This window comes from Diaphorina citri, unplaced genomic scaffold, assembly GCF_000475195.1.
Source record: "Diaphorina citri unplaced genomic scaffold, Diaci psyllid genome assembly version 1.1 scaffold291, whole genome shotgun sequence".
In the NCBI taxonomy this organism is placed as follows: Eukaryota; Metazoa; Arthropoda; class Insecta; order Hemiptera; family Psyllidae; genus Diaphorina; species Diaphorina citri.
Genome location: NW_007377727.1, coordinates 62113 through 77015, shown reverse-complemented (window position 1 = coordinate 77015; position 14903 = coordinate 62113). Strand labels below are relative to the sequence as shown.

The 14903-nt window shown below is 36.8% G+C and overlaps 2 protein-coding genes and 1 long non-coding RNA gene across 3 annotated transcripts in view; all 3 read left to right on the top strand.

Moving 5' to 3' along the window:
- The first annotated feature begins 579 nt into the window (after window positions 1–579).
- Window positions 580–1085, top strand: LOC108252134. Its single transcript, XR_001809447.2, has 2 exons — window positions 580–698; window positions 783–1085. It is a non-coding gene; the product is annotated as an uncharacterized LOC108252134 (long non-coding RNA).
- A 3388-nt stretch (window positions 1086–4473) lies between these two features.
- Window positions 4474–9754, top strand: LOC103507136 (ubiquitin-conjugating enzyme E2-17 kDa). The gene is made up of 3 exons (XM_026822082.1): window positions 4474–4649; window positions 5108–5268; window positions 9736–9754. Exons 1-3 carry the CDS (start codon window positions 4563–4565, stop codon window positions 9752–9754), a joined length of 267 nt encoding a protein of 88 aa, XP_026677883.1. The 5' UTR covers window positions 4474–4562.
- Window positions 9205–14903, top strand: part of LOC103507135 — a 7424-nt gene continuing 1725 nt past the window's right edge. Inside the window, exons 1-7 of the mRNA XM_026822081.1 lie at window positions 9205–9401; window positions 9755–9812; window positions 9898–10001; window positions 10788–10829; window positions 11066–11285; window positions 11931–12070; window positions 12545–12814. Of these exons, the coding sequence (XP_026677882.1) occupies window positions 9755–9812; window positions 9898–10001; window positions 10788–10829; window positions 11066–11285; window positions 11931–12070; window positions 12545–12814 (834 nt within the window). The 5' untranslated portion in view covers window positions 9205–9401. The remainder of the gene's footprint in view (window positions 9402–9754; window positions 9813–9897; window positions 10002–10787; window positions 10830–11065; window positions 11286–11930; window positions 12071–12544; window positions 12815–14903) is intronic.

The following is a 14903-nucleotide window of genomic DNA, read 5'->3' as shown; positions in this document are numbered from 1 at the left end:
CAAACTCACTGAAGTGAAGTTAGCAACTCTGAAATCACGGCAACTGAAATGAAGCTAGCAAAAGACGGCAAAGAAACAGATGTTAAGGGCCTTTCGCACGATGCTGATTTTTTGCTTCCTCACGTGTGATATCTGATGTAGTGCAGCATGACTGAACAAGCACAACAGTTTTTCAATTCTGTTATACAGTTATACCTGGCCTGGACCACGTTTCATAAGAAACTTCTTGCATCTCAAAATTCTCAAAGAAAAAAAATAATAAATAAAAAAATAACGATATATTAACTCAAAAAGCCTTTCATTATATTTTGATTGTGAATCACGTCCCAAATATTTTAATATATCCTTGATCTGATGATGAGAATCTGAGTATTCTCAAAAGCTCACCAAATATTTTGTTGATAGTTGAATCTCAATTATTGTCTTTTTAATTTTCAATTTTTAAATATTTTAATCTTATAATGTAAAGATACATCCTATTGTGTCATTGACCTCAGAGAGGTAATAATAAAATGACAGTAAAAGCAGGTTTTGGGTAATGCAGTAAAAAATCTGGAAGAGGGAGAGAAGAGAGAGAAAGAAAAGTCACATGTTTTTACCTTTTAGAATAAATGTATTTTTATAAATGAAATATTGATCGAGTTCATTTTACACTGTGTTGGTTGCAAACCATATCAAAATTATCAGAAGAAAACTAGGTTTAGTAAACTGAACAAATGTTTCAAATCTAGCAAAATAATAGTAAAGTATAAAAAAAGTTCAAAATATCAGAAGAAAACTAGGTTTAGTAAACTGAACAAATGTTTCAAATCTAGCAAAATAATAGTAAAGTATAAAAAAAGTTCAAAATTTCGTTCGAAATTTTCGAACAAAAAAGAACACAAGCTTATTCTGACCCATTTGAGTTTTGGCTGTTGGGTCCCACTCTCCAACATCCCTTGCTCTACATCAAGAATTGAAACAGCACACATCAAACCTGCTTTAACAAGAGGTTTCATGCCTTGAATCAAAACAAGCTCAAATTCAAAAATCCTCAACTAAAGAAAGTAAAAACAGAAAAAGATCTAACTCAAATAATGGTATAGGTAGTACAAAAGAGTATAAATTAACTTTGAAAATTGGATTTAGCATTTTGAAATTTTTTTCTGGTGGTGGTTTGACAATTTAAATAGGTATTATTTTAAAGAAATATACAAATCAGAGTAAAATGAATAAAAAAAAAAAACAGAGGTTAAATGGATGTATCTTTTTCTATAGTTGGCTCCTCAATGAATAACAAACCTTTAAGTAGATAATAAAGAAAGTATGTTGAAATTTTTTTCTGGTGGTGGTTTGACAATTTAAATAGGTATTATTTTAAAGAAATATACAAATCAGAGTAAAATGAATAAAAAAACAGAGGTTAAATGGATGTTTCTTTTTCTATAGTTGGCTTCTCAATGAATAACAAACCTTTAAGTAGATAATAAATAAAGTATTCACACTGTATTTGTAATAGAAGTTCAGGCTATTCACAAGTCACTTTAATGTAAAATTCATTTATTCTAGAACTAAAATTAGGAGGCAAAACCACATCAAAGCACAACACAGAAAACATTTTATTATGATCTCCACGGCTAAATTAGAAATGTGTAAACCAGTTTGATTTTTTATGTTTTCCCTTTGTACAAAAGGCAATGAACAATTCATAACTGATGTACCTCTCACATGACCCAAGTTATCTGCTACCATTTATCTGATGTTCTCTATTTTTGTTTCCCCCTTTGTTACAATAACAACTGTTTCCCAATGCCTTGGAAACATGAGAAAGTAACGAGATGACCATACAGGAGTTTTAATAGCTATAAAACAAGTCTCATTTAAATAAGTTGGGAAAACCCCCATGAAAAATAATTAGAACCATTTGTAAATAGAATCAGATAGATTGACACATCATCACCAACAACTAAACTGGATTTTCACAACAGGAAACATAATTATGTTGAGGGCAGTTTAGGGTAGGGTCTGAGGTAGAGAAGCCTTTAGTGATTCTGTCCAGAAATCACTGCTGAAAATTTCCTTCTGTACAAAACAAACAAAAAAACACTAACTGATGCTTCATTAGATGAATATTCACATTCAAAAAACTGAATTCACTGAATGAACATTAAATTACCATTATAATTAAAGAAATGAAAAAAGAAATTACTTAAGTCTGCATTCAATGTTTACATTGGATGTCCCACTGCTTTGAATATTCTTTCTAGTCACTTGCTGGATCTCTATGGATGGTACATGATGTCGGGTAAAACCAGGGTGTTGGTATTCTTTTTATTTAAACAGTAAATTGTTGTATTTCTTTTTTCATGTACAGATTTTTTGTTGTTAAAAGGATTCACTCATCACATAGCATATTTCCTAGTCCACTCTCTTGCCAGTTCGTTGTACTTATCTCTATCAGTTTTGTATATCCTTGCTATTTCCGGGACTAGAGGATCGTCAGGGTTTGGATCGCATAGTAGAGAACAAATAGACAGCAGTACTGGAAAGAGAAAGAAAGTATATTTATTGTAAATTTTAGTATTTCAACTGTGTAGTTATATTAATCTGCCTGATCTTATATCAATTCCAAGGAATAAGAATTGATGATAGACAGTTCTAGAAGACAACCAACAGATAGGCAATATTTAAAGTGTTATAAAAAGGCCTTATCTCTAAATAAAGTAAAACTACATTAATACTTGATAAGCAATGACGCAAAGTTTCCTTTCACTATACATTGAAAATAGAATTGATGTTTACCTACATTGATAATGAGTGATATGTATGAAGGTATATTGTGTAGATTACAAACTATGTTATGTTGATGGGAGCAGCAAACATGCACTAGAGCACAAGGGGAACCAAATTAAATTCAAGATAAAGGCCATCTTCAGCCAGCCTAGGTAGTGTGTCTGCCTTGAAAGCGCTAGGCTGTGGGTTCGATTCCCGCCCAGGGCAAATTTTATCCTGATGGGATAATGTTTGTTCTTGGAACGGCTGGCTTTCTCCTATCCTGTCTTATCTCTCTCTTTGATTTCGGGACGATAAGACCACAGCAGTTACAGTTCTCTCTGTCAAACCTCTTAACTACATTAATACTTGATAAGCAATGACGCAAAGTTTCCTTTCACTATACATTGAAAATAGAATTGATGTTTACCTACATTGATAATATTGAGTGATATGTATGAAGGTATATTACAAACTATGTTATGTTGATAGGAGCAGCAAACATGCACTAGAGCACAAGGGGAACCAAATGAAATTCAAGATAAAGGCCATCTTCAGCCAGCCTAGGTAGTGTGTCTGCCTTGAAAGCACTAGGCTGTGGGTCCGATTCCCGCCCAGGGCAATTTTTATCCTAATGGGATAATGTTTGTTCTCGGAACGACTGGCTTTCTCCTATCCTGTCTTATCTCTCTCTTTGATTTCGGGATGATAAGACCACAACAGTTACAGTTCTCTGTCAAACCTCTTTAAAAAAATAATAATAAAAAAAAGGCCATCTTCAATGATAGTCATCTTCAATAATAGGATAAGGAAAGTAAAAATTGGAGCAAGGACCAGCTCATCTGACATTAAACTTGAACCAAGACAATGTGTTGCAAGAGGAAAAATACAGTTTATACATTTTGTTTCACTGTGGTGTGAAACAAAATGTATGACAAATTGTTGCACCCAGTGGGTTAAAATAAGATCAGTAAAGGTAATGAGATGAGAAGAGGATGAATGGGTGAAATAAGATCAGTAAAGCAAAAATCAAATTGACAGGAGCAAAGAGTAAAATGAAGAAGAATAAACAAAAGGTGACAAGAGAAACCTAGGTCAAGGGTGCTTCATGAAGAATGAAAAGAGAAAGAGGAAGAAAAGAGAAGGGTGGAGGGGAAGAGAGGTGAAGGAGTGTATGTGTATAGTCATCATTCAAGTCATCATGTGTATAGTTATCATTCAAGTCATCATGAACAAAAAATCATTTGCACCAAGCTTTGAACAGCTTGTGAAATGCATCCTTATGAAGCTACATAGAATCATTGGTAGGCTTAAAAACCCAACTGTATTCTTTGTTCCAATGATGTCATAGATGACTCAAATATCATGGGTTTTACCAAAGGAAACTGTGTCATAGGACTAGACCTACTTTTCTTTGTGGCTCAGCCATGTTTCTGAGGAAAAGAATGTTTGATTTAAACACAATAGTAGTGTACTGAAGACAATATTAATCAAATATTTTAGATGACCTCCTTCTGTGTGATTGTTACTTGGGCTAATCTGTTGCCCTGGAAATAAAATCTCACATATGCTGCTTACATTGTTTAAAAAATTTCTTTTTGGAACATAAATTTACTCTGAGGGGTTTGTTTTCAAAGTCTTAAATTTACCAAAGTACAAGTTTGCCAATGCCACTCTAAGAAGTAAAAATATTATTACCCTGATTTGTTTGTTTTGTTCCTCAGGAGCTGCAAGACTTGGGTAGAGACCCCCCTGCCCAGTGTTCTGCAGGACCAGTTGGTGATGACCTATTTCACTGGCAAGCTACAATTATGGGGCCTCCAGATAGCCCATACCAAGGGGGTGTCTTCTTTCTAACTATCCACTTTCCCACAGATTATCCCTTCAAACCACCCAAAGTAAGTAATGTGTCCCTTCAAGCCACCCAAAGTAAGTATAGAGTACCCCTTGAAACAGCCCAAAGTTAAAGTTAGTAGAAAGTATCCCCTCAAACTACCCAAAGTAAGTATAAAGTATCCCTTCAAAACACCCAAAGTAAGTAAAGTGTTACTTCAAACCACCCAAAGTAGGTAACTCACAATGACCCAAAGAAAGTATCACTTCTAACTACCCAAAGTAAGTAAATTGTCACTTCAAACCTTCTAAAGTAGGTAATTCATAACCATCCAAAGTAAGGGTGATAATTTCCAGTACAGTTTAATTAGTTTCAGTTCATCATCTTGGTCTCTTTATTTTTATTGACCAGATAGAGCCCTTTGAAGAACTGTCAGCTAGGCTGTGGTTAGGGATAGCTGTTCTTGTTAAAATACATGTCAACATTGTTACCAGATGATTAATGTTTTGTTTTGTTTCACAGGTGGCTTTCACTACAAGGATCTATCATCCTAACATTAATAGCAATGGTAGCATTTGTTTGGACATCTTGAGATCACAATGGTCGCCTGCTCTAACCATATCTAAAGGTAAACCACATCACTTTACTTGCTCATTATTTTTCCACCTCTTTTTAATATTTCTGTTCCCCATTCCCTTTTTTTGTCCCCCTTCTTTCTATTTCTCTTTTCTTCAGCTCTTCATAATTTATCCCCTCTTTAAGATATTCTCCCTTTTTCTGTCCCTTTCCTCTATCCTACCCCTTCTTTATCTTTTTCCCTCACCTCTCTTCCCCTCCACCCTTCTCTTTTCTTCCTCTTTCTCTTTTCATTCTTCAAAGCTTCATAAGGATGCATTTCACAAGCTGTTCAAAGCTTGGTGCAAATGATTTTTTGTTCATGATGACTTGAATGATAACTATACACATGATGACTTGAATGATGACTATACACATACACATGATGACTTGAATGATAACTGACACATATGCTTCATAAGGATGCATTTCACAAGCTGTTCAAAGCTTGGTGCAAATGATTTTTTGTTCATGATGACTTGAATGATAACTATACACATACACATGATGACTTGAATGATAACTATACACATATACATGATGACTTGAATTTGTAATTCTTTAAGTATTGTATGTAATAGGCAAAACTGCAAGATTTCATATTCAATCTGATTGCATGATCTGATCATTAGAAAAATCATAGCATTTGTGCCAAACTTAGCATACAAAATGAACAATAGGTACCTAAACAAAGCACCAAATGAGTAATGACATGAATAACACTGAGTACCCAGGAGTTTCATATTATGAGTAATCCCACCCACCTACCCGTAGTAAATGGGTCACAAAGTCTGCACAAGCCTGTCTATTAACCTAAACCCTCTTCCTAGACAAAATCATTAATACTGAGTTGTTGTTCAACACTTGAAACCCTTCTAGTATGTGTGACCTAAGCATCAAATAGGCCTTCCACACTTCCTTATAAGACCATTGCTAAACATTTGTCAAGGTTCATTAGAGGCCCACGATTTTCAATGCCTTCTCCTTTGAAAAGACCAAGACAGATCGTGGCAAATTTTGGTTTTAAGTAAAGGATGGACATGAATAATTAGGTTGTAAAGAGGACAAAGATTACAGAATGCATGTACCGTGTCTGAGCCAATGAGTAGTCCTTGAGGTACAATGGCCATTTCGTTCGTCATTCCGTTTGTAAAAGAAAAGATTGTCGATAAAGAGATGGGGGGTTTTACTTACTCTATTTATCCGCTTTAATGCCATTTGATACCTATTTTAATGTAACACTAATTACTAAAAAGAAATTAAAAAAAAAGATAGCGAAAAGTTTTCTCCCTTCCTCCAGAAATTCGAAGATCCAATAAAAAAATAATAAAATATTTTGGGATTTTACAAAAACATGGCTGACGTTCAAAGAAAAATACGAATGAACTTGAAAGTCAAAACTCTTTTAGGTATCAAATTAAAACTCGATAAAATTCTTGAACTCTTTAGAAATATTGAATAACTTATTAATTAGTTAATTAATTTTATTTATCATCTTAAATTGACGATAACTATTTTTTATTTGAGTTTTATTATCCCAATTTTTTCTGACTCTTTGACTTGAGCATAATTATGAACCAATCAGATTGCAGCATGAACAGTGCCTGGTAACCCGGGAATTTTTGAAATTTGTACTTTGTAGGTAGGTACCTACCTACTACCTCGTGACTCGTGAGGAATTTTCCGAACTTTTCTGATGATTTCATTTTCAACCTCGAATTACCTAGTTTATTAAAATAGTTTGACTGTGTGCCCTATCTTACTTCATACTTTCTACTCTCAATTAGAACCAATTTTTCTTTAAAAATAACATGGGCAAAAATTCAGGCAGATATGCAGATTTCGCTCTACCTGTGTACCTACCTGTCTTTTACTTCGTATGTTGTGCGCATAAGCCGAAAGTGCAATGAGGAAAATTTAGCACCCGCATACCGCGCTACCTCTGTTCAAGTAATTCAAGACGTCAAGTTCAGTGTTAATGTGTATTTATTTTTCGCACTTGTTTTTTCAATAAATCGAAGCATACCGTTTCATTCATAGGTGTGAGGTCAGAAAATGACGTGTTTTAGAGGCGAGATGAAAAATTTCTAGAAAAAATAGGTGAATGTTAGATTGACGCTAGTGGTGATTAGTGAAATGAGGGCAAGAGAGCATGGTCATTGGTCATTGTGTGATGGGGTTCGTTAGAGGCAGGATTGTATGTCGTTATCTTGAAGAGTTTGGGGTTTTCTGAAGACTTTATTAAATTTATAGGTACCTATCATAACTAGAATACATTCTATTAGGTATTTTTTTAATAATTAAGGACACAACCAATATCCAATACCTACCTACCTTTATGAGAAAAATACATAGGTAGGTACCGATACCATTTTCAGTAGCCGCGCCTATTGGTAACATAAGAGAATTTATTTTAATATTTGAATTGAAGAGGATAGAATTCTGATGGAGAGGGAACTTTGACAACGGAGGTTTTATCGTCTCTAAATTCAAGAGAAAAGAAATACAGGATAGGATCCAGCCGTTCGACTCTTTGACTTGAGCATAATTATGAACCAATCAGATTGCAGCATGAACAGTGCCTGGTAACCCGGGAATTTTTGAATTTTGTAGGTACCTACCTACCTACCTACCTACTACCTACTACCTCGTGACTCGTGAGGAATTTTCCGAACTTTTCTGATGATTTCATTTTCAACTTCGAATTAGTTTATTAAAATAGTTTGATATCCTGTGTGCCCTATCTTACTTCATACTTTTTACCTACTCTAAATTAGGTAGAACCAATTTTTCTTTAAAAATAACATGGGCAAAAACGCAGGCAGGTATGCAGATTTCGCTCTACCTGTGTACCTACCTGTCTTTTACTTTGTATGTTGTGCGCATAAGCCGAAAGTGCAATGTGGAAAATTTAGCACTCGCATACCTGCCGCGCTACCTCTGTTCAAGTAATTCAAGACGTCAAGTTCAGTGTTAATGTGTATTTATTTTTCGCACTTGTTTTTTCAATAAATCGAAGCATAGGTAGGTACCGTTTCATTCATAGGTGTGAGGTCAGAAAATGACGTGTTTCAGAGGCGAGATGAGAAATTTCTAGAAAAATAGGTGAATGTTAGATTGACGCTAGTGGTGATTAGTGAAATGAGGGCAAGAGAGCATGGTCATTGGTCATTGTGATGGGGTTCGTTAGAGGCAGGATTGTATGTCGTTATCTTGAAGAATTTGGGGTTTTCTGAAGACTTTATAATAAGTTTAGTACCTATATCTCTAGTAGCGCGGTCAAACTTTCTTGACTTGGCGGGGCGGAGCGCTGCCGCGCTCCTTAATATCATAACTAGAATATTTATTCTATTAGGTATTTTTTAATAATCAAGGACATTACCAATATCCAATACCTACCTACCTTCATGAGAAATTGAGAAAAATACATAGCTAGGTAAGTAGGTACCGATACCATTTTAAGTACCTATTAGCCGCGCCTATTGGTAACATAAAATTTATTTTAATTTATTTGAATTGAAGAGGATAGTTCTGATGGAGAGGGAACTTTGACAACGGAGGTTTTATCGTCTCTAAATTCAAGAGAAAAGAAATACAGGATAGGAGCCAGCCGTTCCGAGAACAAGCGCTTTATCTGTAAAATATTTCATACCAGACGGGAATCGAACCCGCGACCTAGCGCTTACAAGCAACAAGGTAGACGCGCTACCTTCCAAGCTAAATAAATAGACTGGCGAAGATTTTATTCTCATTCTGTCCCTGTAGAGACCATCAGGTTTTGAAAAAGATAAGTAGGACGTCTCAAGTACCTACCGAAATAATCAGGTCAAGTACCGATTCAGGTGAGTTAAGTTGGCCCGGCCTTGAGGGGCGGCAGAGAACGGCAACAGAAAATGAAGTTGATCTTTTCTTTCCCCATCTCGACCATGCCATAAATATTTGAGCCCGCGAAATTTTTAAAAAATAAAATTTAAAAGTTGACATTTGCGGTTGAAGAATTTTGCGGCTTTTTAATTAAAAATTAAAAGATTAGCAGGATTTTCCCATCTATTTTTAAATAGTATACTCCCAGAAACATACTTTTTGTCCTAGGAAAGTGCTCACACAACCAAGAATATTTGAATAATGAAATAATAAACAACCAGCTACTTACTAAAACAGCTAAACTTGAACTCAAACTTGGAAAAGATAATTTCTCAATGTAAGTACATACCTAAGTCCTCATCCTCACTGTAATAAATTGCTGGTTCTCTAGGCTCCATTAAACCAACTGGCTGATTTGTCGGTAATTATGCAGAAGTCATGTCTGTGGAAAAGAAAAGCTCCTTTTTGTATTTAACCTAACCCTATAATAACACTAAAAACTCCTTCTTGTGTTTAACCTAACCCTATAATAACCAGGGTCACTGCTTGTTTGTGCCAGTTCCTTTGGTAGCAATATTCCACGGTTGTGACTTTTGCACAAGTACCGATTTGTCTATTCATATTTTTTTGTAACATTACCAGTTTACTATTTTGTGTTTTCTAATACCCAGTTACTTTGTTTATTTCTAGATGACGTTTGTAGCTTCCATGCGTCAGCTTGAAGAGAGGCATGTGGCCAACAAGACAGGTCAACATCGAGGCCATTTTCAAAACCACCGAGGCTGCCATTAACACATCTATCTCCCTCAAGACCATTCATCAGATCAGAACAGGGCGTGGTGAACTGCCAGCTATGTCTATGGCACACATTAGTGAAGAGAAGAGACTGGTGATGACCTTTGTGGATAAGGAGCGGAGGAGTTTCGATTTGGTGGAGGTAATAATAATGGCCAATCTTACCACTGAGTTAAAAAAGAGAAGTTTGACAGATGGAACGGTTACTGTTGAGGTCTTATCGTCCCGAAATGAAAAAGACAGGACAGGATAGGAGACAGCCAGCCGTGCCGATGATAAAGTCCACCTCAGGCGGGAATCGAACCCGCAACCTTGCGCTTAGAACGTAGGAGTGTTTCTGTCAAGCTCACTATAAGTACTGGTAGTCGCAGTCTTCTTTTTCTTCGTCTTTTCCCGTGTTCAGACGGGGTCAGCGTTCTTCGTCAGCCTCTCAATTAGCCCTAAATAGGGTGATTGCTTTGGGCTGACATTTGGTTTTGGCTATAAAATTCCATGACTGGATGCCCTTCGCACTCAACCTTTGATATTTCTTTAGCAAGGGAAATTCAGGCTGGTACACTCCCTGTTTAACCCTAGAAGAGTAGACGTGAGTAAATTTTACTCACACCTAGTTTGTTTTCGTGATAATTCTATTTTTTTAAATAATAAAAAAATATTGTTTTGCAACTTGAAACATATCTATTTCATATTCTGCATCTTATAGTCGCAAAAAATCGCTCTTTTTTAATTAGTCAGTGAACATTACGTCTACCTTTCTAGGGTGAAAGTCCCTCAGCCAGACTAAGTTGGTCTACTCCCTGTTTAACGTTCCCCAGCCAGACTAACTGGTTGTCGCAGTAAGGTAGCTTATTCATCATCACACTTTTTTTACTTTTCTAATCCTATAGGAAGGAAAATAATGTAATCGGGTGATTTTTTTTCTTTTCAGGTGAATGAGGAGGGCGAGGAAGTGAACTTGTTAACGTGCTATGTGAGTAGCCTTCACGAGGGAAATGCTAGGAACCCGTCTACTTCAAGTAACATGTCTAGTCCTTTTATTTTTTGATTTTTTATTTTTTTTTTTTTTATATGGACTCTCCGATGGAGAGCAATTTTATTTAATACGTATTCCCTATTTATACTGTTGTGTCAGCTAAAAAAGACTGAAAAAAAAAGCCACAAAAAAGGCTACTACCTAATGATTAATGATATCCCATCATTTTTCAGAACATTGCCAGTGTTTACCTTCCCAAGCTACCCACCCTGTGTCGACATTTCCGCTCCGAGGCAGAACCAAATGAGGAAAATCTGGAAGATATCAAGAAAATCAAATCCCAAACCGTGTTGAACTTTCTGATCCTTTGCTTGGAAGATGGCAAGATTAGCATCAGCGTGTTTGGGCTGTATAATGTAGCTCAGATTGAAACTAACATACATCTACCTCGAGGTAATGGATTAATTGTTTCTTCTTTCCTTCTTTCTAGCCTTTTCCTATTTAAATGGGTTGGCAAGATTAGCATCAGCGTGTTTGGGCTGTATAATGTAGCTCAGATTGAAACTAACATACATCTACCTCGAGGTAATGGATTAATTATTCCTTCTTTCTAGCGCTATTCCTATTTAAATGGGGTCGGCGTTGATTGATAATGGTTTGATAAACAATGTGTAATGAGGTTATTTGGTTTCTTTGTAGCCAGCCTAGTTTGCTGAGAAGGTAGCGCGCGTAAGCCTTGTAGGCGCTAGGTTGCGGGTTCGATTACCACACGGGGCAAACTTTATCCTAAAAACCTGAACAAATAAGTAAGTTTCGTTTTTGGAATGGCCGTCTTCTCTTCAATATTGCAGTACGATAAGATCACCCTCGGTACAGGTTGTCTCTATCAATACTGACCACACGAGTCTAATGTAGCAGTTCTTCCATTGCTACGAAATACGGCAGTAAAACACTCATCTTGCAGATAAAAGTACCAATAAATAACCCCGATTGTCTCTTTTCATACACAAAAAGGTCCCTCCGAGGCTTAGGTGTAGGGGCAAACAGCCCTAGGGGGATGGATTAAGCTTTCTACGAATCTCTTCTCTCTTTTCCCAGGTCACCTGTGTGAGAAAATCCTCGGCTGTGAGCTCTCCAAAGACCTACGCCACCTGTTTGTCACCGTCCTTCTTCACTTTGTCATTCTCAAGATGACCGAATCCATAGCGGACAGTTCCAGCAACGAGTGGAGCACACAGGTAGGCTTTCTAGACGTCCAGATTTCGCCGGACATGTCATAATAAAAAAAAGAAGATTTTTTTCAATATCTCATTCTTCTTCTTCGCCTTTTCTTGTGTACAAAGGGGGTCGGCGTTTTTCGTCAGCCTCTCAATCTGCCCTAACTAGGGTGATTGCTTTGGGCCGACATCGTCATTTGGTTTTGGCTACAAATTTTACGAGTGGATGCCCTTCGCACTCAACCTTTACTAATTCTTTAGCAAAGGAAATTTCAGGCTAGTCTACTCCCTGTTTACAGAAGTCCCCCAGCCAGACTAGGCTGTTCTACTCCCTGTTTATAGAAGTCCCCCAGCCAGACTAGGCTGTTCTACTCCCTGTTTACAGAAGTCCCCCAGCTAGACTAGGCTGTTCTACTCCCTGTTTACAGAAGTCCCCCAGCTAGATCCCCAGCCAGAGAAAAAGTACAAACAAGGTATATTCTATTCTACCCCCAGGAGCTCCAATTCATCGCCGACTACCTGTGCACGTTTGACGAGCTAGGGTCGTGCGATAGCGAGCAGCCCCCTACGCCCAACAGTACTCAGAAGATCTTCATGGACACCCTAGGGCAGTATTTTGTCGACAAGGAGCTGGTGAAGCCGTATAAACATGCGACAAACCCTTGGGAACAGCTGCTGGAATCGAACCCCTGTCTGCAGAAACACAATATTATCATTCCGCGACACTCGAACCTTTCTCTCATTCAGGAGATTAATAATCTCAAGGTAATATACCCCGTTTTATGTTATTTTATTTTTTCCCCCCCTCATCCAAATAACAGGTGACTTTTCCCCCATTTTTTAGTCCGTCCTTCCTTTATTATTACAATAGTAATAAAAAAGGTATAAGGGACGGACTATTGTATTCGCTTCGGTGTCTGTCTGTCAGTGTATTCGCTTCGGTGTCTGTCTGTCCCCATAGAAGGACTTATCCAAACCTGGTCGACCTATATATCAAATTAAAGGTCTTTTTACCAGGATCACGAAAATGGTGGTGCAAATTTTGTCCAGAGAACCATAAAGCCAAAAAAACTGGTTTTTGGGGGATATTTTTTTTTTTTTTTTACACAAATGAGCTCTGATCTCGAAATTTGTCGCGACGACCTATGAACTCAAAGCGAGAAAGTTTTAGATAACACTTCAGTCGATCATTTAAGACCGGTTTAAGCGTCACCTATGTTAAGCTACGCCGAGCAAAGCCAATAAATGGATGGGTGACTTAAAGTTAATTGAGTAATTGTGGGATTTTTTTTTCACATTTTCTCACACAAAAGAGCTCTGATCTCGAAATTTGTCGCGACGACCTATGAACTCAAAGCGAGAAAGTTTCAGAAACACTTCAGTCGATCATTTAAGACCGGTTTAAGCGTCACCTATGTTAAGCTACGCCGAGCAAAGCCAATAAATGGATGGGTGACTTAAAGTTAATTGAGTAATTGTGGGATTTTTTTTTCACATTTTCTCACACAAAAGAGCTCTGATCTCGAAATTTGTCGCGACGACCTATGAACTCAAAACGAGAAAGTTTTAGATAACACTTCAGTCGATCATTTAAGACCGGTTTTAGCGTCACCTATATTAAGCTACGCCGAGCAAGGCCAATAAATGGATGGGATGGGTGACTTGAACCTTATATTGGGAATAAAAGGAGAACGGGCTCTAGTCTTGATTTTAAATCAAAATCATTACATAAAAGTAAAACCAAAAAATCAAATCAAGAATAATAATAAACTGAAAATTAAACAAATTATGTAGGTACATAGATAGGTACTGATTTTCTCTAATCACTACGGGCTAAAAAATTCCCGGAGGGACGGACCCAGCTTGTTAAAACTTTAATGACCATCAGGATCAATTATATGTAATATGACCAAAGCAATCCTAGTAAACATGTGGCAGTAAAAAACTACATCTTAACTCACATTTTGACAATAGGTATATTTTATGAGGGGCAATGGAGATCAAATCAATTTTTACTTTTTTTTTTTTTTTTAATCACCCAAAGATAGTTGTTCTTCAGTAGTTTTCCATCGATTCCAACCAATACTTCAAACACCTTCATACTTTTAGTATCTTCTACAATCCACGTTCCTTCTAATTCTTTTACTACACTCTTTCATATACTTTTGGTGTCTTCTACAATCCATGTCCCTTCCAATTCTTTTGCTACACCCGCTATAACCCCGTCTGTCCGATGAGTGCAATAATATTTATCTCCACGTTTCCAATACATCTTATCGGTGCAATTAAAGTTGCATCGAATTAAACACACAGACTTGATGTTGAGGAGGATCGCCCAATCATTGAACAGGTGAACAGCTGGAGGGTAACGAGTTCAAATTGAACATTGACTAACAAACTGGAAGATCATTTCGATTTCGCAATCACTGGATTCATCAGTACCAATACACACCAATTTATCCCACAGGTGTATTGTACTCTTATCTTTGCTGATTCATATGGACAATAACTGACTGATGTCTCTTCACTGTCGAATCACTGATGATGTCATATGGGGAACTCGTGCACTAAGTTACTGATTTCCCCATGACAACATACTTTTATTTTTTATATTCACTGGATCCTATCGATCATCAATCCAGCATACACACCAATTGGTAGCCAAAGTGGTATTCTGTGATTTATTTATTTTTATTTCATATGTAAATAATAAACTGATTCTCTTCACTATTCATCACAATTTCACTATGAACTCAGCTAGAGTTACTGAAGTCCTCCAATCAAGCAATTTATGTTTTTATATTGTGTCACGCAACAACGACATCGACATTATCGTAATTCGTTGCAATCGGGG